Raw genomic sequence first — 23,235 nt, forward strand, 5'->3', positions numbered from 1 at the left:
GTTAAGTAGAATCTGGACAAATTCTATATATCACTACAACACATTTGTGTTGTAGTGATATATAGAATTGCAATCTGATTATTATATATATATATTAGATTCTGTACATTTACATGAGTTTTGCACTTTCTAATAAGCAATCCAAAAAGGTTGATCAATTATCCTATAGTGTTAATAAATCTTCAATAAAAGAATAACACGTGTCCTGTTCCAACTAAGTTGTCCTACTGTAACTAAGTAGTGTCTCATTAATAAATGGATTATGTTCCAGATGCTTGAAGAAAGTTGTACATGCAGAGTAGAGCAGTCTAAAGATAAAGCGTAAAAACCCTGGGGGCTTTCTGGAGTTTTATCTAAGGCAGTCAGAAGAATTATGCATTCAAATGATTTACTAATGTAAAAGTAGAAATACTTCCTCGGTTCATTGGTATTCTCCAGTTTGTTCACTTTCAAACAGTTGTATCTCTGAATTGCTGCTAATGCTCGCTCAATATTTCCTGCTGCTTCACAATTAAAGACTTCATCTGGCCATATACACGGTTTTTAAATGCGCTTTCTACATATTTATAGTCAAGATTTGGGTCTTAGAAGGCCGTCATAGACCCAACGCACACTTTTGTTCTAACAAAAAGCGCGTGTGCGAGATACTCCCTTCTCTCTAAACAGTATCCACATTGTATTGTCTACGCTTGGGGACTTTCATATCTAATTCAGATACCCAGACAGAGAGGCACCAACTTCAACTCTTTTGCTATTTCACCAGTGGCAAGACATAAGGACACAATGTGATTTAGTTATGCATACTTTAGACTTAGCTATCCAATAGGAGGTGAACACCTACATGTAACATAGAAGGTGACAGCAATTCTAGTCATTCATGGATGTGCTGTTAGAATGGGTGACACAAGTAGAGGAAGATATATGTGGATGCTGTGGGAGACATCTTCAGACTTGGGGGTGACAATTGCTCATGTTACTCTGTTAGCGTTTGTATATTGTTCCACCTTCTGGTCTCCTTGATGCATCAAGTCTACATTAAAATCTTCGTAAGACATCAGCTGCTGCCTGAGTTCTCCTTTCACCAGCTTCCAGAAAACTTCAATAACACCGTCCTTTATTCCTTTAGCATTACTGAAAGTTTTACAAATAAAGTGCACCCACAAGCCTAGGTAGCCAAACCTAGATAGTCTGTACAATAAATGTGAGCAGTCACACAATAGGAAAAGTTGAAAACCCACCACAGTTTAGTCAAACTTAAAGGGGACATAGCATGCCCGTTTTTACCACAAGTTGATATGGTTCCTTGGGGTCTTAATGAAATGTCTGTAACATACTTTGGTCAAAATACCACAAGGATCATTTAAAACAGCACCCTTTTTACCCTGTATAAAACAGCCCTCCACAGAGTGACCTGTTTTGAGTGCCTGTTCCTTTAAATGCTAATGAGCCAGCTCCCCTCTCCCCCCTCTCCCCCCATGATTTTAAACGATATAAATTACATATTTTATATGATATAAATTATCAAATATGCATCCCATACTTTGTATTCCCCTTGTTGTCCTGGAGTTTTAATTTTCCCAATCACATAATTAAATGTCCCCCTCTGCCCATCCACTACAAGCACACAAGCAGACAGACAGAGAGAGAAAGAGAGGGGGGGGGGGGGCTATGAAGACCATCATTTACCCCCGAACCCCGACATTCAACGGGTACAACAACAAGCGGAGAAAGCAGAATCGCGGGCTGACCTTATATATACAGTCTATGGGGCTGACCAGCGGAGAAATGCACGTCCCGTGTGAACAGCCAGGCGGCTGCGCGCTGGAGAACGGCGCTGCGCTGCCTCGCAGCTGCGCTTCCGCGTCCGGTGTACCCCGGCGTACAGTAGAGCTGAACACTGCGGAAGTCTTCCACACAGCTGGCAGTGTGGAAGACCGCTGCGAGGCAGCGCAGCGCCGTTCTCAAGCGCGCAGCCGCCTGGCTGTTCACACGGGACGAGCATTTCTCCGCGCTGGTCAGCCCCATAGACTGTATATATAAGGTCAGCCCGCGATTCTGCCATGTAGGGAGACTTCCAGTTCCTTGTTACGACACAAAACCCAGGAAGCGCAATCGAGTCGCTCAAGCATGACGTTTCTGACTTAGAGGAACTATAACAAAACGCGCGAGTGTTTTTTCCCCAGAGTTTTGGGGTTGGTAGACATGCCAGATACCCACATTAACCTGTAGAAGCACTAACAAAGTGGAATTTGCATGCTATGTCCCCTTTAAATGGAAGTGAAAAGGAAATCAAATGGAGACTGACCATACTTCCTAGCAGCTGTAGGGGTGGAGATGTAGGTCTGTTAAGGACACCACTTTGTTGACAAGAACCTTAACACCAATTATGTTCAGTACAATAATAACATGGCTAAGAATCCGCTGGGACAGTAGAAGCAAACTAACACAAAAGTAATGAAGAGAGGCTAAAGTGACATCTCTCTGTAAAAAACGTATCCTGAAAACGTGTTTTAGCCCTACCTAGTATTACTGTATATTAATTCAATTAATGTAATGTTGCACAATATGTTACTCTGTACACCAGTGCATCTGTTACAGAAAAGTCTCAATGCAAGGTTTTCCAGTATGTTTTCTCATTAATATACTGAATTTTAGTATTGAAATGAACCACAGATGTGATTTGAGTGCAACACAGAAAACCAGTGCTTCCTGGGCCGAGTCCTCAGGCTGGCTGCATCCAGAAGGTTGTAGATCACATTGAGGCTAATGGCAGCATTCAAACGGAGCAGAGCAGAGAATCCGAGATCATGCAAATTCACACGGCTACATTTTCTCACCAACCTCTAGTGGCATCTAGTCACATTTATAATGGACCAGAGGGAAAATATGACATAAGTCAAAACAAGTTAAACCAACGTGAAAGTTTATTCTTGATCTTTAGTAGACATCTGACAAAATCCATCCTTGCTGAACTCCTCCTACCAGTGTTTTCTGGAGCTTTCAGCTGTATCACAGTGTTTTCATTAGCACAATTAGCCAGAGCCATTGAATGAAGGCCATGTGATGCAGTTACAAGCTCAGGTAGCAGCTGGAAAAACAAACCTTCAAGTTGGACTGTTTCGTTATATAAACCAAAACCACTGTATCTTCATGGCTTAATACCACCAGGGGTTTATTTATTCTTTGGATGAACCAAACCTGACAGTCTCAGGTCGAGCATCTTGAAGGATTGATCCCTTGTTTGAAAAGGGGAGAGTGGCCAGCAGTTTGAGCTTTGCATGTGACGGTGTCGAATAACGCCGAGGTTGATATTATCTGAGCTACACGGTTTGTGAAAGTGTATTATATGTACGCTAACAACACCACACACTCAGAGATCAACATGGCAGCTTGATGATGATGATTTCCGAGCGATGGTTAGGATAAAATGAGAGGAGGCTGATCTGGAGTCAGCTCTGTTCTCCCATAGCTCTCTGTTAGCTTTGAAAATCTCAGCGGGCGAGGGCGAACTCAGAATCCCTCCAGCTTGATTTCCCAGCAGCCAGTGGACGTCCACCCACGGATTAGAGCTCTGGTGAAGTGCCCTGAAGCAAGGCAGTGAACCCTTGCTCGATGACAATGTAAATCCACCAAGAGCCAGATGTAAAATCTCTGCTGTCCCAGGATTGACTCACTGTGTCAAAATGAAGAGAAAAGTTTTTTTTTTTATTGGTTTGCTTCATTAAGATTTGATAATTTTTTTTGCATTCGAAACATGTCATTCCAACGCAGCAGCCCACATGTGATGATGCGTGATGACATGTTCAGTCACTGCCGGTGGCTCATCGTCGCTCTGCTCTGTAGTCTCAGTACATCAGGAACCCTGTGGGTAAAGTCACGTATGTGGAATATTTCTAGTGTAAAAATGTGATTCAAAACAGGAAACCACGCTTATTTTTTTTTCTCCCTTTGCTATTATAGAAATGTAAACAAGAATTATTCTTACTTGTACTATATTATTCTAAATAGGATTTCTGGACTGTTCATAATAATCATGAGAAACCTTACAGGCCTTATTGTTCATCATTCAACAAATAATTGAGTTAGAGTTGATCTACCAACTCATTATTCTGAATATTATAAGATATCATTGCATAATGGGATTAGATATGATTGATAAAATATAACAAGGATTTGATGAAGATCTCATAATAATGGCAAATGTTCCTATAATTCTAGGAAAGGAAGTATAAAGTTATGATTTATCAGGTCAGGTGGAATTGGCCCCACTCCTGAAACCCTTAAAGGATAAGTGGTATAGATGATGGATGGATTTATCAAGCCTAATTATATGATATATAAACTTGTATTTATAACTAAATGTTCATGAGCCATTAACAGATATTATTACAAAATTACAGATTCCATATTTACCTGATACAATAATTGTGAAGAGATCTTATGACATGCTATATCATGATTATGAACTTCAAGATATTTAGTCATAATTATCTGATAAATCATTAATGATAAATCTAGGTTTCTTTTGATTGCAAATACAACTACGACAGGAAAGTTTCTCTTGATTATGAAATGTTCAGCATCTTTAGCTGCGAGAAACATTACAACAGTTTTAAAAAGCAGTAATAAGTGTGCGCTACGATCTCTTTCAATTATTGCCTAGAAAAATGTAGTTATGACATATTTAATATTATGTTTCTAATAATGTAAGGTCAGCAGTATATGAGGAGTCAATTGTTTTGTAGTCGCAGATATTTGCTTCCACAGTTTTCTGCCCTTTCAAAATAAATGTGGTTTGAGCAAGGCACTTTCATCACCACACCAGACCAGAGGATGGCAGTACATGATGTTTTTTCTATGGATCACATTTTTACCTTTGGAGCATTTCACACAGTTAACTTTACATATACTTTGCTTTGGAACTTCACCAGCCAATAGCCCCATGAACTGTCATCAGCGTCCAGACTTATTTAGCTGTTTAAACTGCCCTTAAACTGTGTCTTTTCCAGACCACATGGTGCTTATATTCTGTTATCCCATCTTTAACTAACTCAAATAACTTTCTAGTGTCTAACTCTTCACCTCATGAGATAGTTCAGAGTTCAATCTGGGTCCAGAAACCTTCACTAAATCTTCCTTTTAATCCTCCGAGACAACGGGAGAGGGGACATCCAGGTGCTCTGATGCATTCTGGGACATGAAAGCAACAGGTGACATTACATGTGTCGGGTGTTCTTCAGCACATCTGTCTCCACAGCTGCTCTCAGACCACCGTACAGTTTGTCTTTCACACCATCAGCAGCTTTTGTCTGCGTCGGTGAATCTGAGATATAAAGTACTGTCTTTTCTATGTCTGCTATTTCCTCAGCACTCACATATGTACAAATGCAGAGTTTGGTTTTGAAAGGAGAGACAAAACACCATTTGATCCAGAATTGTTGATAGGGTGCTTTGTGTGAGATTAGGCAATACAGGTATGTCAGGTGAACAAAGATGAAGAGTCTGGAGTGTAGAAAAACAGACTTGCTCTGTCTCTATGTAGAAGTTTTACTGGGAGCCCTGAAAGAAGCATGCAGGCTCGCTAAATCTTTACCGTGTTCAAATCAGTCAAGATTGGCTCTGGGGAAATCGGGTGGAGGCAAAAAAAAACAACAAGTCAGATCTTGCTGTTCTCCAAGTGTGAGTCGATGTGTTTTATGAGGGCGTCATCAGGGTAACCAGTTGGGAAGGTCAGCTGACACAAAGGACAGCTGCGAACAGCACTCTCCTCCGACTCCATCCATAACTGCAGACAGAGGAAGACACAGGTGTGAAACCACTGATCCTGAAGAGAGAGTGAAATCCCCAAATCGGATCAACAAACATGGAGAATGTGACTGCTTAGTTTGATCTGTCTGTTAAAGCGACGGCTCAACGTGACTTTCACATTAACTTGTGCAGTGCCTGTTCTAAACCTGCCGGTTTTCTTGGTTTGTGGTAAAGCTCCGGAGCTGCTTCAGAAATATTCCTTGTCATTAGTGAGTTCGCCTCCAACTGTTCTTTACTGTCACTTCTTATTGTTTGTGTGCTGGAAGTTGTGTGCAGAGCTTGTTATAGACAGTCTAAGGTGCAGAGAGAAGTCATACAACTTTGTGTTAATGCTTTCCTGTTCATTTGCTTTATAACTGGACACACATGTCATATCTATAAGTTTGAATGATTTACTGAACTGCTGTTATTTTTTAATACATTGCATGTGGGACAACTCAGAGGTCTGTTGAGTCAAGTTTACAACTTTTCAAAATAAAAGCTATGTAATTCAGCCTATGACCCAGTTGCCAATCTTTGCTGCAGTTTATCTGAAGACGAGAGAAGAGGACAGGTTCAACACTAATTTTTGGTAATATTGAACCTATCGCATGTCTAAATTGCATCAAACTCGGTAATGCATTTCTCTGGATCACTATGAATACACATTGGGGAGACACATTGGAGACCATGTGGACCTAACTCTTCTTACTCCCCACATTTTGTATCAGTGGAGCGATTACTGAGCACGCACACGTAGGTGTTGCTTTAATGCTTGAGCTTTCTTGACACTTGACTGGCCTCTCGAAGCACTGTAACATTATGGGAGCGAATGCTACAGGGTGGTGGTCTTAGATAATGATAATGAAGTTCTAATGATTTGTTTTGTGTATCCCATTTTTATTGATCCTCTTTTGGCTGCGGCAATGACCCATTTTCCCCACAAGGTGCAGCTAAATGTAATCCTTGTATCTACTCACGTTAATAGAAGGCCATGACTGAGCATGTTCTGTGTTCATGTAGGGAGGCAGATGGCAGGAGAGGGTGGCAGGGCCCTCGGGGGCAGAGAAGGAGGGATGGTGGGGCTGTTTCCGTGGAGACGGGAACGAGGGGTGTAGGGGCTGTTCTCTTGGTGATGATGAGAGAATCCCAATTGCACCCAGAGTCCGAGGTGGGCTGTCAGCCGGCGACAGGTATGCACAAACATCCTGTAATGGTACACAACACACACAGTTTTAACAATAAATAACCCAGCTTAAAAGTCACAAACATCATTGGTTGTCACCTCTTCATCATCAGAGGACTGTGGAGGTGTCACCAGTGGGGTGGGTTCAGGTGGGTCATCAAGGCGACAGAAGTGATGCCCCTGAATGAAAGAAGTAAGAGAGAGCAGCACGATTACTCTGATTTTTTTATTGTATTACAGAAATTTGTGTGATGCTTTCAACAGCCCCGAAAAACGATCACATATTGTATTGTACATACGAGGTTAAATAGTTTTACAGAAAGGTAATTAGTTATCAGAAAATAGGACATTCAGCATTCAGCTTCTGTACTGGTACTTTGCTTTTCTTACCCTACCCTATGAGATTCAAATCTATACACCACAATTAGGTCTGAGGAGAATCAAACTATGTATCTACATAAGAGGTGATATCAAATTTTATATTTTATTTGCACTCTATGCGAGTTAACGTAACCCTCAGTGTATTTGTATGCTCCGGATTTATTTTCCTCTGTATTACCATCGTCACTCTATTAACTTTGTATTGGGCTATGACCACCTTGTAAATGTGGATAAGCTTCATTCAGTACTGTGCCCAAGCTCATCCTACACACGGTGTAGTGGGTGGATCCCTGACTCCAGACCAACAAGACCCGACAGGGCACGATGGAAACCAATGGGTCGCACCAGGTTCAGACAAATCATTTAAAAAAACAACAGGCACCAAACGTTCGAAAGGCTATTTGGGTGATAGGCTATCTACTCAGCACCTTTCTAAAACAATGGCCACATGGTAACTGCGTGACAAGGTAACTGGACATGCTTCAGCTTACATCAACTGTGTCAGACTTTAGTCAGGTTCAAACATAATTAAGAAAATGCCTGTTGGCTTCTGGTCAGTCTCTGGGACTCTGGTTGGGTTTAGTCTGAAACATGGAGCCTGACCTGCACCATGAACAAGAGCTGCTTCTGTTCTGCTAACAAAGCTGCTTTCATTATAAACATACTGTTTACCATTTTCACCATCTTAATATGGCATGTTTGCTAATCTTTAAAGAGCAGATCGAAGTGAATTCAACTCTACCCCAAATCACAACATACATTATCTTAAAGCACTTAAATCAGGTCAAGAGCTTAGAATATTACAAAAGAAACACACTAGTTCCCACAAAGAGCCAGGAATTACTTTCAGGGTATTTTGTTATAGACCAAAATCATCCATCTATCCATTATCTATACTGCTAATCCTTTCATGGTTGTGGTAGTCCTTGTGCCAATCCCAACTGACACTGGGTGAGAGGCGGGGTACACCCTGGACAGGCCACAGGGCCAACATACAGAGACAAACTACCACTCACATTCATACATTCGCTCAAATTAGTGTCTCCAGTCCAACCTAACCTCTATCTGCATGTCTTTGGAGTGTGGGAGGACACCAGAATATCCAGAGAAAACACACACAGACACATGGAGAACATGCAAACACCACACAGAACGACCCAACTGAACCAGGATTCGAACCAAGATCATTTTTGAAGACATTACTATATCACCGTGCTGCCCCAGTAGACTAAAATATTGGACAGATCGAACGTTTGAGCGGAGGGTAGTGCTCGAGGAAATATTGAGGAGCACCAAAGTTAGTAGAATTCACCCTGACAGGAACCTCAACATCTGTACCACAATTCCTGGCAGTAAATCTACTTGTCTTCATTTTTCACTCTGAACTATGTCAACTTCACGGAAGTCTTTCCTTCTTGTAGTAAGTAATTTACTAAAAGTAATGATGGGGGCCGTATAAGGTTGGTAACAATAAGGGCTTCACTCACTCAATAAAGTCAAATGTCTCACCTCGGCAGCCCTTGGAAATCCCAGGTCCAGTGCACAGTGATGAGGACTGCTGGTCAAACTGCTGCCCCCAGCTCTCTCTCTTCCTCCCCCTCCTCCCCCCCTCTCCCCTCCATGAGCCGAGGCTGGTCTGACAAGGCCCAACAAGGCGGTGCGGAGCTGATGTTTGTTTTGGCTGTAGCCCTGTGTCTCGCCCAGGAGTGGCCTGGGCTTGGGGAGAGTGGAAACCGGGTCCCTCATCAAGCGTGCTGGGGGCCTGTGGATGGCTGATGGGTCGGACACCTGGGAACAGGAGATTGTCAAATGTTCAAATGACTCCACGATGCAATAATCCATTTCATTACAAAGTTATTATAAATCCAAGTCCAATTACCCCACAAATGACTCACCTCCGAGTAACTGCGGCGACCTTGGAACTTTGCTCGTAGGCGGCTGCTGGTTGGCTGCTGAGAGTAAGAGGCAGGGCTGTCGCATAGGGAGAGTGGAGGAGAGGGGGTGGGCAGAAGCCTCTCAGGGGAGAGTGAGGGGCGCTGGGGGGAGGTGGGGGAGAGACGCTGAGGAGTTGCGGGAGGACGAGAGCCTGAAGGATTAAGAGAGAAAGAGAGAATGGGAAACACATTAAGCTTTCATCTCATTACCACACCACTGGCACCACACTCCCTGTTTCAGTTTACCTCAGTTTTAAGAGATCTCTCCGAAGCAAAGCTGGGAGGGAAAGACTCAATGAGAGGTCCCTTGTAACATGAACACTTTGTTAGAAGTGGAAATGAAGCTGCCTTGCTTCATTTCCACAATATCTTACAACACATGGCAACGGGTGACTAATGTAAGTCTGCATAACTCTAATCTTGTCAGTGATGTGTGTGCAGTGCACTGCAGATAGGTGTCTCTATTAAAGCCCCTTTTCACATGGTCAAAAAACCCACTAACATCTGGCTTATGTCTGCAATGGAAACATCTGACGTTCACTCCCTGGTCAAATGTCTCTGCAGTAGACGTGGATTTTTATTGGCTCCAACTGGAAGGGACGGGAATGTGACACCCCGGTGACACTCTGCTAATTTGGCAAGACAAGGTGAAAGACTGCCTCAGTTGTTTGTGTGTTTGTGACGTTGAACATGACCGACCGGGGAAAAAACTGAGAGGACAACTCCTCTACAATGGCAAAGGAGTCAATCGCCGAGTTTAACTGCATTTCAATAACCCACATGTACCTGCTTGGTGTAAAAGAGGTTTAACAGCCATCACATTGGCTGATCACTGTTTGTACCTTCCTCTTGTATGAAATGGCTGTAGTCTCAATTGACTTCATTACTGTCAGCTAGGATCAACTGGTCATGGGTTACATCTCTCTCGTCCCCGTCCGCTGTCTCATTCCATCCATTCAGTTTTCATACTTGACTTCAGTGTTGTCGCCTGTGCAGCAGCTGCTGTCCCTCCTCTGTTTTGGCTCATATCTTCTCTGTTTTAGTTTCAAATGTTGTTGATATCTATTAGATCATCATAAATCATCATGACCATTTCAAATTACTGCAAAAATTATGAATTTTGCATAGTAGCAGCGCATAGTATGATGTCACCAGAATATTTTCTGTCAGTAGGCTGCCCGTCTGACTGACATCCAGCATCCTAGAGACGATGTGACACTTGACTTTGACGTGGCCTCGCTGGCTACATGCTGTGGTGAAGCTAATCCAAACAGAAATACGGACTTATTCCAAACTCCCTCCATGTGTTCATCATTTGACACAACCAGTGTTGACATTAGTTTGTTTTAACCAGCAACACCAACAGTTGAATATGTGACATTTCAGGTTCGATTTTGGTCCAAATATGTTTTGACCCACTTGAACTGTATGCAAAATGCACAGTGAAGTCCCTGAACCTGTAACCTAGTCAGGTGACCTACCAGGCTCCTGGGAGACGTGTCGTAGAAGGTCACTCTGTTTTGCAGCCAGATTGCGAACCCGACCCAACTCCTCTGTTAGCTCGGTGTAGGCTAACGCCAGGTTCACCCTGCAGCACACAGAGAGAGGGACTGGATGAATACAGTAAATACATGTAAATGACAAACTAACAAGCACTTCCAAAAATAAGCTTTTGTCTGAAGCAAGACTCACTGTTCATCTCCAGCTTTCTTTATCCATTCTACGTCGCAGTGCTCACAGTGTGGGGCCAACTCCTGTGACTGACAGAGGGACAGACCCAGAGCGGTGGTTAGGGCGGCAGCACTGAACAATACATGAAGATAATCTTATTTGTCTCCTACATGTGGGCCAGCTTTAAATTCTCCATAGAGCTATTACATTAATTGTTATATCTGTATCTTGGAGCCCAAACCGGACAATTAGCATGCTTAAGCACACTGATGGCCAACCAGCTCATCCACCTCTACGACAAATGTGCAACCATCTACTGATGGCAGCTCTGTCTTCTTGTAAAATGTATCTAAAATGTGGTTAATGAACTAAAATATATCCAACATTAAACCCTGAGTGTTAAATCAAAGAACGACAGTACTTCCAGGATCGAGAACCTATATGCTCAACAAATTGGATATCAGTCAAATTCTGCAGGCAATGAAATTCCATTTGCAGAGATATGGAAAACAGTGAGTCGTGTATCACGCCTATCAGCTGTACCTGTCTTTGTGCTTTCTGCAGCTGAGATGCCTCCTGCTGCAGCCTCTGAAGCTCAACCCTCATTTCCTTCTCCCTCTGACAGGCTCCCTCGGCCTGGTGCCGTGCCCCATCCAGCTCTGCCTCCAGTCGCTGCAGTTTCAGGTCTGACAAGGCGTCCAGACTGCGGGAGCTCTGCAGCGTCGGCCCGCGGCCCTCTGATAAAAACCAAACAGCTTCGGTCTGTTTCCTTGTTTTTCTCTCAAGTACAATGACACCAGTGAGCAAGAGACTTCAATACCTCAATCACGAGTACAGCATTTTTATATATGAGGAGTTTGCAATCAATATTAAATAGTAGTTATGACTGAACTGTAGCTAATGATAACTTTTACCACATTTAGGGTCATATCTTATTTTATTTACTTCATGTCACGGTGACTGTAAACTTGGGAAATGTATAAACCAGAGATAGAATTTGAACCACCTCATTGAGATTTTAGCTAAATTTGCAAGCTGGTTGTAGCGGATAACATCTGCCAAAGTGACAGCAGACTCAATCAGTGAGAGCCTGAAGACTGAGAGGAGAATCTCCTGCTGCGTTATTCATGTGTGAAAGGAAACCTCTGGAGAAAGTCTGGACACAATTCTCCGGAGTCTCAAAACAGCTGCAGTGGTGAAATCAAGGCACCAGTTGAATCAAGTCTTGTGGTAGAAAGAGGTTAGTTTCGGTCATCCTGCTTTTTTAACTAGTGATATGAGCACCTAGTAATTGTCTGGTATACGCCGACTATTATGACTGGCTCTCTCATACTTATACTTACTTATACAAGTTGTACTACTTAATTGCATTACTCCTCCTACTATTCTATATCTGATTGGGTGTAGTGTTCTCTCTGTCCAGATAGAACACACCTCTGGGTACGTCCAGGCTGGCGTGGAGTTGAGACTGACGGGCCTCTTTGCTGCGGAGTTGAGTGCCGATTTTCTGAAGGGACGTCTCTCTCTGTCTAAGAGCCGACTCCAAGCTGCAGATCCTCTCTACATGCTGCTCCGCTAGAGTCGTCTGACGGACACACACACACACTTATGCACACGTGGAACCAAAACGGCTATACAATGGCATAAAATGCTCTATCTAACAAATAACATGACTGTAGGTGTGTGTGTGTGTGTGTCTGTACCATTTTGTCTAGGTCTCTCTGGACATTGCTCTTCTCCAAGTGAATCTTCTCATACGCCTGGATGACTTCCTCCAGCCTCTCCTCTCTCTCCTTACTCTTCTGAAGCTGAGAGAGGTAAACAGTCACCATAGACCCTTTGAGGGGTTACACTGTGCAAGTTCTGGCCATTATTTCAGACTCAAATCATAACACCACCGATGAAAACATCAGCGTCAAACATCAGAAAGGACAAGAAAGTCAGGAGACAGTTTCTAAACCAACCTCAACTTTGGTCAACCCTGTTATCAAAGAAAAAAGTAGATTTAACACTAAAATTACCACTATCTTTGGAAAAAACCCACCCTTTAGTAAAAGACCTACAGAAATTGTGAAATTGAGTTCTCACAACGATCAGCTGGCTGCTTGTGTTTCTTAACCCTTCCATCTTTGTTGCAATGTCTTGTGACTTTGATCTTGTGCTTTTCTTATTCAAGGTCCAAAGTCTGTGAGCAGACGGCAAAACTAGACTCAGGTTCAACAGATAGTTTAGATCTTTTTGCTAGATTTGACAAAGGAGATAAGTTGGTATGACTGGTGATTGCTGATTGGCTGATCTAGACAATACTTTTTACAACTAGAATTACCACCTCACAGTTGTTTACATCTTTTATTGTCCAGACTCATACAATATACATGTAGCAAATACTCTGAGGGAATTTGATAAGCGTTTAAAATGCATTAGCGGCCAGTGAATATTTCCTCATTCTCCTCCAGAAAAGAGGAGAGGAAGACTACTGGCTGAGGTGACCACAGGTGCTGCGTTGCACATGTTGTGGAAACGGCAGAGAAGCCAACACTATGACTTTACAGGACCATCCGCAGGCGCACACAGCTCGGGGGAATTTCACCATCTCCTCCAGGAGCTGCGTCGGGTCAGCACCAGGATCTGTCTCTGGACAGTTTCATTTTTGTATCACACAAATTTTTCACTCAAGTACATATAATTAAATCTTGAGAAAGTGAAGTGAATGATGCGAATTCTGGGACTATTGCGATTCACGTTTATCCGTGTCTTTGCATTGACCTTGTATGTAATGTCCTCGCTTTGCTTTTGGTATGAGCGCAGCGACATTTGTGTGAAATCTTTTCACAACTGGCATGTGAATTCTTGAGTTAGAGCCAAAAATGGGGTTTGTGAGTGCACAGTGAATTAAACCTTTATGCTTCAACCACCAAGATTTAATCAGTTTGTCTTTGAGTCCAAGATAACGTTTGTGCCAGATGTAATGAAATATCCCCAAGCTGCCCCTGATACATCACATTCACAAGAATGGCATGGATGTTAGGTCACAGTGACCTTGACCTTTAACCTAAGCAACTGTCACTGAACTAAGGGTATTAATATAACTTGAGCAATTTATGAGAGAAACTATGAGATCCACCATAACTAGTGGTTGCAGTGATATTATTAATTTGTACCTCCTGAGTGAGAGAGTTGATCCTCTGTTGTAGGTTAGTCGTCTCTGATTGAATGACACTGGCATCCTTGATGATGGGCTCACAGGAACAACACACTATCCTCTCCTCTCCAAATTCACTGATCATGGGAAACTGGAGGAGATAAGAGGAGAGGAGGAGTTTTCAGGAAAGAATTCATTCACACTGTAAAAAATTCTTCATGCTCTTAATTTGTATTCTTTGTTGTACATTTAAATCTGTGTGCAAGCTCTATGTGTGTGTTCTCTGCTGCCGCTCTCCACCTTGACCTCATAGTGTTTCAGCTTCCTCTTGATGCTGCTGTTCTCCCTCTCCAGACTGGCCAGCCGGGTCTTAATGTCGTGATAGGCTGCGGCCAAGGCCAATCCTGATGATGGGTACATGTCCTCTGACAGTCGATTAGCCGACCAGGTGATCCCAGATCCGCCCATGTCATCTCTCAGGCTCTCCCCTCCTCCCAGCAGCCCCAGCTCTCCTCTGCCGTATAGATCCATCATCAGTTAGCTGTAAGGGAGGAAAAGAAGGAGGTCTAGTTGGAAAATCCAGTGAAGAATTGGACTGGACTTTGGACAGACTCAACACAAGCTCACTCGGTCAATCCACATGTCCTGACCAGAGCTGACAGCCAGAAAGTGTGTATGTGTGTGTGTGTGTGTGTGTGTGTGTGTGTGTGTGTGTGTGTGTGTGTGTGTGTGTGTGTGTGTGTGTGTGTGTGTGTGTGTGTGTTGTCCAGAGAAGATCTGTGATGATTAAAAGTTATTCTCGGGTCCATTTGAGTTATTATTGTGCACTAACAATAATAATCCTAATGAGCAGCGACGGGTGATGTGTTTTTGTCCAGAGCTGATTGTAGGGGATGTTTGTATGACATTGCTCTGGGTTGAAACAATACTTGGTTATACATCAGGGTGGTCTCTCTGTGCTCAGTGGGTAGACTGGTCTGGGATATGATTAAGGTGCAGGGTAGGTGGCAGATTCGACCGAAATATTAACCACAGCCCAGTTGGCGATTTGTTAATATTGACTAAAGGACGTGGTCACCAGGGGGTGTGGGAGACGACAACCTTGTAGAGAACTGTATTCTTCTGTATTCTACACACTCATTTAAAGTGGTATCTACTGAGTTTATGCTGAATCCCATCCGCCTGCCAAAAACAGTCAAATCTTTATGGATGGCCACCAGGTACTTACGTAGGTAGGATTTCTTCTGATGCTGGGGAGTTGATAGCAGAATTTTTCAGTTTATTATGGGCATGCTATTTTGGTCATTTTAGTTTTAAGGGTACAGCCACATATGTCTAAATTTAGCAGTCACATCTCTCTTAATGGGAGTGATGATCGAGTAAGGGCCTATGGCTGACCGCTTCTTTTCTGTTCAAATACAAAAGATGTCGCTTGTGAGTTTGGTGGATTAGGAGCTGTTTAAATAAAAAAAGAAAAGCAAGAAGCAATGGAATCCTACTTTTTCTCATTTGAGTGAGTAATAACTGATAACAGTTTTGTGACACTTTACTTAACACTCGAATAGTGTTAGCGTTTTGACTGGCTTTCAGCAACATTTCTGAATACTGAAAATGTGCACAATAAGCTGTCTTAACAAAGAGGCAATGTGATTTTTACAAGTCTGACGTGTGCACATTGTGGTGTGTTCGTCAACAGGAAACCAGTCGGTGCTACAATGCAACAAAAAAGGAAAAAACCTTTGAAATGATCTGAAACATCCTGACAGACACCCAAGGTTCTAGGTAAGAACCCAGCATGGTACAACATAAAAGAATAGAAAAGATGATGTGATTCAACTGCAGCAACTCTCCCTTTCTAGTGTCCTTGTGTGCGTGTGCGTGTGCGTGTGCGTGTGTGTGTGTGTGCAGAGCCTAAAGACATGTGCAGTAGCAGAGAGGAAGAGAGGTCTCACATCTCTCCACAGTTACTTAACTCCCCCTCTTACAGCCCACACACTGGCTCCCACACATGCAAGCACACACACACAAGCACACACACACATACACATACAAGCACACACACACACCCACATACTCACACATTCAGCCCACATACTACTTGTGTCTATTGTCTATGTGTCCACCTCATAGCCTACGTCTCCCTCACAGTTTTCGACTGGGTTCACTCGAACTCGCTCGATTGCCTTTTCCTTGCACACACTGTGTGTGTCAGCCAAGGGCAGATCAGAGCGGGGCCATATGTCTTTATCATATGGTTGTTTCATTTATTAATGGACTGACAGTTCGCATTACCCACAATCCCTGGCAGTCAAACACAAAACCCAGTGATTTGCCTCATCATCAGCATGTGAAGTGATGACATCTTTGTTTATGCATAATGCAACATTTAGCATTTCCTTTAATTTACTGTGTTCGTCAGCTAAGATTGTGTTTCCATACTTAGTTAGATAGTTTACCACTTCGAACAAAAAGTTTGTAGTAGATCATGATTCATAATTCTGTCCAACAGCAGAAATTCTCAAAATCCATCAAAGGGATTCCAGTAAAAGAAAAAGAAACAGAGAAAAATTCTACTCAGGGGAAAAACAACAATTTCTTCACGAATTAAAGGGGCACTCCACCAATTTTACTCATTAACTGAAAGCTTACTCATCACGAGGAGTAATACTCAGCTTGTGTTATAAAATATTTATAACTATAAAAACTATAAAATATTACAGCTCAGGGGGGATTTGATATATAAAATATTAAAAATAAAAATAAAGCCTGGTTTGGAGTTAGATGTTTAGAGATGGTCTGATGAAAGACACAATCCAGGGTCATTGTGGGACATGTAGAATCCAACAATTTACAGCGTTAACTATGCAAGGGACTAAATGTACATATATGTACATATATATATATATGTACATATATGTATATGTACATATGCAGATCGAATGTGTTTGTCTGCACCTCAAGCTGCTAGTACAGCATCTGCTGTCAGCTTGGGTTTCTTAAGCCACATTAAATTTAACATTCATTTGCTGCTTGTGCACAATTTAGGGAAATCAAGACCACACATGAGCTCAGCAAAATCCATGTTAGAGCATGAATGAAACATGCATTACGCCCAGAATTTGCCAACTCACATTACTTTACACTGAGTATATGTTTTTAAACCTTGTGACACAGTCAGCACAACAGCAGTCAGTGTGGACTAAACTGTGCATCTAGAAAACAGGAAAAACTGGAAAAGGACAAACACAGCAGAAATCCCACTTTAGCTGATTATAATTCCATCCATATTATGGGCAACTCTTTGGAAATAGTTTTTCTATTTAACATGGTCAGGCACAGAGAGATGACTGGTAGAGGACGGAGAGTGACCAGTAAAAGGACTGGTATATGTCTAAGAGGAGCAAGACTCAGAGCGGTATTGTCCCTGATGAGAGAGGAACTATAACTGATCATGTTGTTCATCATATGGTTTATCAGTGAGAGAGGCTGGTCTGCAGCCAAATCTTCCAACATTCTACAGAATTATCAGTTGCCAGAAATTTCTAGAAAACCAATAATTATACTACATATTTTTTTAGTAGCTTACTATACATGGAACATTTGTGTGCAATTTTGTGTTTGTGCTTCAGGAGGTAGCACTTCCCTCCCACTTAGGGAAATGGACGGACTTCAACTGCTGAACAGGAAATTGATATGGACATAAACAACAATAGAATAAAACTCAGAAATGTAGGATAGAGTGTTTGCAGATGAATCTGGATATGTTCAAAGTACAACCACTGAACAAACATCAGTATCAGAGTGAACAGCCTGTCCTCTCTGAAACGAACTCTGAATGTGTTGAGGAGCTCAGTACCAGTTTGTCCAGGTAAGAGGACCTGCCTCACCAGGGCTCAGGAACTAGACATCTCCTCCTGTAATGGTTTATTTCTTATGTTTCATTATGATTTATTTTAGAGCTTGGAGCCAGGACAACAGCTCACATAATCATTTATGTGTATGAGGCTGATTTCAACTTGCCCGAAACATGAGAAACAATCCTCACTGGAAACAACAGTGGCGAGTTCAGAGTGGTGTCACATCCTCTGATGCTCTGCTGTTACATAAACTGTCAGCTGGACCATACCACACTGAGCGCCTCATTTTATTCCTTCATGACCTTCATTGAGGATTTGGGTCAGGGGAGGAAAGAGAGGAGTGAGGCTGAATCCAGATCTTTTTGTTACCGTGGGAGAATCTGATGATTCACCACTGTCTCCCAGTCACAGAGTGACAATGGAGTGTATACCTACACCAAGGCCCAATTAAGTTAAAGAAAGAAAGAAAGCTGCCTGGTTATGATAAAAGCAAAGTGAGAAGAGATGACAAAACAGACAGTCCTTAAGGACATGGCACCTTATCTGTGAGCACAGCTAAGGGCTAATTCAGTGTGCATGGGACACACACACATACACACACACACACACACACACACACACACACACACACACAGTAGAGTAAGTACATTAAATCAAACTCTCAAATCTGCATGAAAATATAAAACGTTATGTGGTTAAAGCATTAAAGTCATGGATTATGTAGCATTATCATTAATTATGTTGCTATGATTGTCCCTACAGCTTTGATATGATGCGACGTGCAACATGAGGTCAATTAGAATGAGCCTTTTAGATTGATGCAATTATACAAACGTCTTCATCAAAGGATTATACTGCTCCTCAACATCCAGACAACAGTAACCACAGCACATGAACTTCCCTTCAACCAAGCAGAAGCACAGGGAAATCACTCTGCTTCCTAGTGTGCTCATGAACTGTAAACTGACCCCGCCACACTACTGGTGTCCACATACTGCAGCAGGACCAACCCATTGTTTTTGAACTTTTCGGTTTTTTAAATTACCCTTTTCACATTTTCAGATTGTCATTTTACAGTAGTCATTTCAATATCCTTAGTCTTTTTACATTTATCTATGGGCTTATTATCCTGAGGAATAAATACAATAATAATTTCTGTTTTCTTTTTTTAAATCATGGAGTAAACTTACCCTCCACAAAGAGGACAACATTAAATAAGAGGCTCAGACACAGAGAGAGATGAGAGAGGGCATTAGGATGATGACATAATATGACATGAAAGAGAGAGAGAGAGAGAGAGAGAGAGAGAGAGAGAGAGAGAGAGAGAGAGAGAGAGAGAAGAGTGGGAGAGTCAATGGAAATGAGGTCGCTAGGAGAACTTTCTGTCCTACTACTCTGATCACGTGACGTTTCCTACATGTACAAAATGTGCACACACATTTATTGTGATAACACTGACTATATTAATTTCCCCTTGCGATACAAGTCCATGTCAAACATCTGACATGTGTTTGGTGATGGAAAACCTTCTAAACATTATCCTATTTGAACAGACTAATGTGTATTTTGTCTTAGAACCATCTCATGCAGGAACCATGAGCTGTTGGTTGTACTAGTGCAGAGCCCGTTGTAAACCTGCCAGTTTCCTTGTCCTGTGTTAATGCTCTGCAGCTACTTCAGAAGGATTCCTTGTCATTAGGGAATCCTCCTCAAACAGTTCTACAATATACTGTCACTTTTTTTGTTTGTGAGCTGGATGTTGAGTGAAGAGCTTTTTATAAACAGTCTATAGTTCAGAGTGAAGTTAGAAAACTTTGAGGTCATCCTACCTGGTTTATCTGCAATAAATATTTATAGTCAGTGTTTTTCATAAAATGGAACTGAATTTATCTTATTACTGTTAATGTGTGTGGCTTATATTTAAGCTTGAGTGATTGACTCAACTGCTATTTTTTTCATACATTGCATGTCAGATATTTCAGAGGGCTGTTAAGAACCGACATAATCTTCAGACCCAAATTCATTACTTTTCAAAATAAAAGCTCTGTAATTCAGCTTGATATGAAGCAACAACAGCAACAACACAATTGTTGTGCTTTCAATTTTAGGTAGTGATTCAATGAATTTTACAATTACCGGGATCAGAACCTCTGCTCAGTGTCTGTGTCTCAGTCTGTTAAGGTAAAATAAAAATAATCAAATAAAAAAAATTTCTGGCAGCGATTATTCAAATCTGAATAATCTGACAAATAAGCAATTATTCGTCTGTTTATTCAAAATTTTAAATATTGACCGTATTGTGTCTAAATCGCACCAAATTTGACACTGCACCTGGGGCAGTTAACAACACACATGCCAAGTGTGAAGCTGATAAGTTGAACGGTTTGTGAGACATACGTTCCACATGGACAGAGATATACAGACATTTGTGGAATTAGGGGGAAGTTATTGTGGCTGATGTGAGCAAACTTCAAATACATATATAGGCTAAGTGACATGAAACAGAAGCTGCTGTTGGATTTCAGTTGAAATGTTTCCATTCAACTTTTAGTTTGTATAAACATTAAGAAAGTTGATTAAATGCTTTCCCTCATCTTCCTAAAAGAATGAGCCAAACTATATCACGGCTAACAGACATATTTTTGTTTCTTACCGTACTTTCTGTATTTGTAGTCAGGTACTGGATACAAACGGTGTAGGGCATCCTCTGCCCTCTCCTCCCACACATGTACACACAAATACCAGCTTGAAGCACTTGCTCTTCAAGCCCCTTGATCTCCCTCTACCTTCTGAAACAAAAAGCGCTGCTGTTACCGCCAACCACATGTGAAGCAAAGCTCTGTGATACTTGTGGCCCTGTTGGACCTTATCCAGCTGCTGTAGAGAATGACTGAGCGGACCACCCACCACCAGCTAGTTTTAGGTTTTCAGATGCGGTGTGCAGAGAAAAAACAGCAGGTAAGGCCAAATAAGTTTCAGTCACCCTCTTGAAAACCAAAGGTATTGCTGATGCAGTTGGGGGATATAGGACATCGTCTGGTGAAATGCGCCCCTGCGGTACAGGGACGCTGGAAGTCAGTCAGAGTCGGAGGTGCTGAGAGAAAGTCTATAAAATTCATATTAAAGGCAGCGTAGCACCAAAACAAGATTTTAGTTTGAGGTTAAATTGCATGAACAACATTAGCACTTGACTTTTGAGCAACTATAGAAATTAGAGATTTATTTCTGAGACATACCTAACCAACTTTTCCCTCTGCTAAAATCTTTGATCCTTTCAGTGTGTCACGTTCGACACTAATTGTAGGCCACACAGTAAGACACTGGGTTCCAGCTAAAATCACATATTGTGAAAAATAAAATGGGTGGCCTACTAACCCTAATACATCACTGGTGGATGAAAAGTCCCGGTGTTCAGAACAGAGGTATTTTCACACTGTGATGCACCAGTGCTTAGTATGAAGGGATTGTATTATACGTTGTGTTATTTTCAAATTAATGATTGTTGTTTCAAATTATCTAGCATGCAAGACTTTGTGTCAGCCACCCAATATGCAATGCATGAGTTGATGTTGTAAATCAATCAATACACCTTAAATATGAATAAAACTTTGACCATTCCATTGTTTTTTATGGCTGGATGGTGGGTGGCTGTGGCCTTGGGGGTAAAGACTAACCTGAAGGTCTGTAGTTCCATTCCCAGCACCTCAAGTCTGCATTCTGAAGTGTCTGGGCAAGATACTAAACCCCAAATTGCCACTGACAGTCTATGAATGGTGAAAATCCATTTATATACTTCAAATGGCATATTAGGCTATTTCAACCATATTATATGAACTGTGAATATTCTACTTCATCACTTGAAGGAAAAAAAAAATCACTCTAACTGCAGGCGGAGCTAAACACTGCAAAAGAGAGAGCTGTGTTATGCTGTTGTTAGGTCACGTCCCATACACAAGAGCAGTATAGGTTAAATTATTCTTATTATTGATCTGAGCACTTGGGTGTGTAACATATAAACAAATAAATAAAACTAATATTGTTGATATATTCATTATTGATTATGTTCTACATGTTACAGCCTGGGTGATAAGGTGTTAATAGATTAGTGGGTCAGCTGGAACACAAGTAAATAAGAATGACTGGGTTTACCACTAGAGGGCACTGGGACATACAGCTCTTTCTCTGTGTAAGTGTATTGTGGCTGTATCCTGTCACCTTTAAGCACAGTGCACACAGCAGACTGTACATGGCTGTTTTATTTTATTTCCCTAGCAGCCCAGTATACAAACCAGTATGTGAAGATCATTTAACATACCAGTTACTATAGTCGTCAAACATGCCTCTAACCCACAAAATGAAAATAATATTCTGCTGAACAACAAAGGTTTATTTTTGCCAGTGTGGAATAAACAAGGAGTTATAATGGCTCCAGAAAATCACTGTATTGCTCAGACGTGTTCAAAAAATCCGACAACACCTGAACTCAACACGTGCATCCATGCTTTCTGTCGATGCACTGAGGGAAAACAACATGTCCTCATTCTGCGTGTTACAGTCAGGTCCCCAAACCAGAACACGCACACTGAAACCAGGCTGCGCATCCATCCCTCCCTGGCATGTCCCCACACAGCGCGTCTGTGGGACTGACGAGTTCCCGTCCAGCCCGTGGAGCTCGGAGGAATTTGTCCTCAGTGCAGTGTCCCTGTCGGTTCTGTCTGTGGTCCCCTGCTCACAGGCCAGTCATGACTGTAATGATTTAACAGCTCATTACAGCGTCACTGCCGAGCCTCTCCCCCCGTCACCATCCATCCCTGCGCAAACAGTCCCATCCTGACCCGCTTAGAAACACTGAGATCTGATTCTCACCGGCAAACCTGCCTATAATGTGGCAGAGAGCATGCGAACACACAGACACACACACACACACATACACACTCTCACACACACAGTCCGAAGTTGAAGGAAAGGACACACACGACGGACGAAGCCGGTTTACTTACGTCTCAGTAGAAAAACCATGGAGATGATGGTGCTGACGAGGGTCGACATGACTGGAGTCTGACATCAGCAGTGGATGCTGCCGTGAATGTGTGTGTGCGTGTGTGAGAGTGCGCCCCCTCCCCTCGTTTGACCATAAGGGGAGGGGGGAGGAGAGGATTTTCATCAGAAGGAAAGCAGCTCACATTGGTTCTGTTCTCCAGTGAGTGCTATTATACAATCACTGAGGATATACCTTTTCACACATCTATTTTAAAATCGGGTCATTAGCATGCTTAT

General features: G+C 42.1%; 1 protein-coding gene across 1 annotated transcript; it reads right to left on the reverse strand.

Moving 5' to 3' along the window:
* Positions 1 to 4,800: 4,800 nt before the first annotated feature.
* On the reverse strand, positions 4,801 to 23,105 carry LOC117766877 (TANK-binding kinase 1-binding protein 1-like). The gene is made up of 13 exons (XM_034594293.1): positions 22,959 to 23,105; positions 14,408 to 14,642; positions 14,121 to 14,252; positions 12,663 to 12,767; positions 12,394 to 12,544; positions 11,503 to 11,696; positions 10,981 to 11,048; positions 10,770 to 10,876; positions 9,250 to 9,440; positions 8,864 to 9,142; positions 7,073 to 7,153; positions 6,768 to 6,995; positions 4,801 to 5,785 (listed from the first exon to the last, which is right to left on the reverse strand). Exons 2-13 carry the CDS (start codon positions 14,633 to 14,635, stop codon positions 5,657 to 5,659), a joined length of 1,893 nt encoding a protein of 630 aa, XP_034450184.1. The 5' UTR covers positions 14,636 to 14,642; positions 22,959 to 23,105; the 3' UTR covers positions 4,801 to 5,656.
* Positions 23,106 to 23,235: the final 130 nt, after the last annotated feature.

The sequence above is a fragment of the Hippoglossus hippoglossus genome, chromosome 8 (assembly GCF_009819705.1).
Source record: "Hippoglossus hippoglossus isolate fHipHip1 chromosome 8, fHipHip1.pri, whole genome shotgun sequence".
Taxonomy (NCBI): Eukaryota; Metazoa; Chordata; class Actinopteri; order Pleuronectiformes; family Pleuronectidae; genus Hippoglossus; species Hippoglossus hippoglossus.